The sequence below is a fragment of the Nicotiana tomentosiformis genome, chromosome 4 (genome assembly GCF_000390325.3).
Source record: "Nicotiana tomentosiformis chromosome 4, ASM39032v3, whole genome shotgun sequence".
In the NCBI taxonomy this organism is placed as follows: Eukaryota; Viridiplantae; Streptophyta; class Magnoliopsida; order Solanales; family Solanaceae; genus Nicotiana; species Nicotiana tomentosiformis.
The window spans coordinates 29,216,645-29,219,885 of NC_090815.1; the positions used below are offsets into that span (position 1 = coordinate 29,216,645).

Consider the following 3,241-nt stretch of genomic DNA (forward strand, 5'->3'; position numbering starts at 1 on the left):
GAGAAGGTGCATGTGGCTCCCATTGATGACAAGATGCGGGAAGCGGGGCTTAGATGGTTCGGACATGTTCAGAGGAGAAGCCTAGATGCTCTGGTACGGAGGTATGAGCAGCTGGTTGTGGATGGCACGAGAAGAGGTAGAGAGCAGCCTAAGAAGTATTGGGGAGAGGTGATCGGGCAGGATATGGCGAGGCTCCAAATTTCCGAGGAAATGACACTTGATAGGAAGATGTGGAGGTCGAGTATTAGGGTTGTAGGTTAGGAGGTAGTTGAGTCGTGCCTTACTTCGTACCATTGTGGGACTAGCCATGTAGGGTTTTTGTCTAAGATAGCTAGTGGTAATGTTGTGGCTTACTATTTCGCTTTTCAGTGCATGTCCTATTTACTATCTATCGCTTTTGCTTTGCATCTTTCTTCTAGATTTCATGGTGTTCCTATTTTTCTTATGATTGTTATGGTAATACTAATATTTACTAATATTGTCTCCCTTTGCTTTGCATCTTTCTTCTGGATTTCATGGTGTTCCTATTTATCATATGATTGTTGTTGTGATACTAATATTGTCTCCTTTTTGTCATTTTGTCTTTTTATTTTTTTGAGCCGAGGGTCTTTCGAAAACAGCATCTCTACTCCTTCGGGGTAGGGATAAGGTTTGCGTACACACTACCCTCCCCAGACCTTATTAGTGGGATTTTACTGGGTTGTTGTTGTTGTTGTTGTTATTGATGTTGTAAGTATTTTAGCTATACAAGATTATGGGTACTTTAAAACAACTCCCTCCATTATAATTTTGGATTTACCTTTTAACAATATCTATAGTAGCAAATAGGAAGCTTGAAAGATGAAAGAAAGAAGAGTAAAAGAAAGAGGAAGAGAAAATGTTTAACATTACAAAAATCTACAGAGCTAGGACTATAGCTTCATCTTTATCTCCCAAAAAACCTAACCCACCCCACAGGTCATTTGATTAAAATAGTGAAATTCTCCAACTATTTTGGCCACCCCCTTTTGTTTCTTCATTAAAAAAAATAGTATTATTCCTCAAACAAACGCACCCGCTTCCCCCCCCCCCCCCCCACGCCATTCCACGCTCCCGCTAGTTTTATCCTCAAGGCTCAATCTTTAATTTCTTAGTATGCAAGATTCTTTTTATTACCCCAAAAAAGCAAAAGAAGATTAAATCTAAGATTTTAAAATCAATATTAAGTCACGAAAGTTATTTTATACCAAACTTAAATAACATGTTGTTGAAGCATAGAAGTTGCCACTTAGCAATTGACATAAACATAAGATCAACTTCTATTTTCACTAATTGTAGTGAACTTTAATTTTAATACTTTGACCTTTTACTCATGACATCAAAGCTAATAATAATATATTTCAAAAGCAAAAAGTGCAAAAGAAAACAATACATAATCGAAGTTTATGGAGTATTTCTTTTGAAACTTCGATCAGAAGTTACTATCTCCGCTTTAATTTATATTTATATGGCAAAAGTTTGAACGAGCACGAAATTTAAGAAAGAAAATAAAATATATAAATATATTATAATATTTGTATAATTATAAGAATTTTAAAATTTATAATCATAAATATTTCATAATATACGTAGTTATAATTTTTTTTTAAGGATAAAATAAAAAAATTAACTTAAATTATTTTTAAATTTAAAAAGTTATCATTAATTTGAAAACGAGCTAAAATGAAAATAGTGTCACAAGCAATCAAATGTAACGTGAATTTAATGTTTCGGGAACTCTTTAAAATGTCTATCATATTGGATGCGTACTTATTTTTGAAGAATACGAAACGTAATAGTGATATTTTCGAAAATTTCGAACAACGTAAACAAAGTTTAAAGTACAACATACGCTTTGATGACACTGAAAAAACCTAAATTGCCTGTCCCTCTCTATCCCTTCCCACGTAACCCACCATCCCCTTTCAACACGAAATAACATAGCATAACACCCTATATATACACACATCAATTCTCTCTACCCACTTGCTTCAAAAGTGAATAAAAACCCATTATTGAAAAAGTAATAGTCCAATCCACGATAATGGGATTACAAAACCAATTAACCGATGTTTCTTCTGAATCTATCCCAATTTTACTCGTTACCCTTCTCGCCAACTGCGCAACTTATCTCCGTTCCCTTATTTTCGCCTTTCTTCAATTCCTCGGCTTATCTTCCCTGTTCAATCCGGTTCAAATAGACGACGCTCTATACGAAGCCGTCGGGTCCGGTTTAGCTGGTGTCGTTATGTTAGCCGAGCAGCTGAATTTGAACCGGCTGTTTTCTTATACGTTATTTGATGATCAAGGAGATGATGCGTCCGGTTCGAACTGTGTTGTTTGCTTGAACCGGTTGGGTGACGGTGACCATGTGAGGAAATTGGCCTGCTGGCATGTTTTTCACAAGGAGTGTTTTGACGGGTGGTTGGATACGTTTAATTTTAACTGTCCTATTTGCCGGTCGCCGTTGGTTTCCGATGAGCGCGTGGCATTTGCGCAGCGGCGCGTTGCTTGGGATGTGCTTGACTGGTTCTCTTTAAGGTGAATGAATGAATATACATGGCTGGCGATGATGATGATGATGACATGGAATTTCGTGATGAGGTGTTTTTTAAATACTTATTTTTTTGTTTTAGTTTTTGGGAATTATTATTTCCAGTTTTTTTTTGAAGAGCTTGATGTGAAGTTCTTTTCCACTACTGTGAAAAAACATGTTAATTTTTGTTTGTGGTTTTTGACTGGAGTAATATTTCGTTTTGCGATTTTCCTTTTTTTCCCTTTTCTTTTGTAAAATTAGAAACGATTATGGCAGAAAGGATTATTGAGTAGTAATTGGATTTTTTTTTTAATTGGCGCCATGCTATTTGAGAACAATTTTTTAACCACGTTTTTCTCTGCACTCAAAAAGGGTATTTTAAGTGCCATATATAAATGATGAAAACTTTTTCTCTAGGTGTTTTGACCAAGCTTCTATAAAACAAAAGTAACAAATAAAATTTGTCAAATATTTGTGAAAAACCACAACCAAGTAAAGAAAATGGTTGTTTTTAATAAGAAATATATTGAGTATTCTATTTCCGTTAATTTCTTTTAGAAAAGTGCGTAGTCAATAAAGACTTTCAGTTATATGTTTGCTCTTACTTTTTCCCATAACGAACGGCTGATAAAACATTTTAGGGACAAAAGAGAATATATATGCTTTCCCTGCACAACTTTGTTAAAA

General features: G+C 35.0%; 1 protein-coding gene across 1 annotated transcript; it reads left to right on the plus strand.

Annotated features, from left to right (window-relative positions):
- The first annotated feature begins 1,981 nt into the window (after positions 1-1,981).
- LOC104088583 (E3 ubiquitin-protein ligase RHA2A) lies at positions 1,982-2,850 on the plus strand. The gene has a single exon (XM_009593284.3). The coding sequence runs from the start codon at positions 2,063-2,065 to the stop codon at positions 2,561-2,563; it is 501 nt and encodes a 166-aa protein (XP_009591579.1). The 5' UTR covers positions 1,982-2,062; the 3' UTR covers positions 2,564-2,850.
- The last annotated feature ends 391 nt before the right edge of the window (positions 2,851-3,241 follow it).

Bases quoted from the DNA above. Each gene is read 5' to 3' on its own strand.
- LOC104088583 (XM_009593284.3), top strand. From the start codon at position 2,063: ATGGGATTACAAAACCAATTAACCGATGTTTCTTCTGAATCTATCCCA.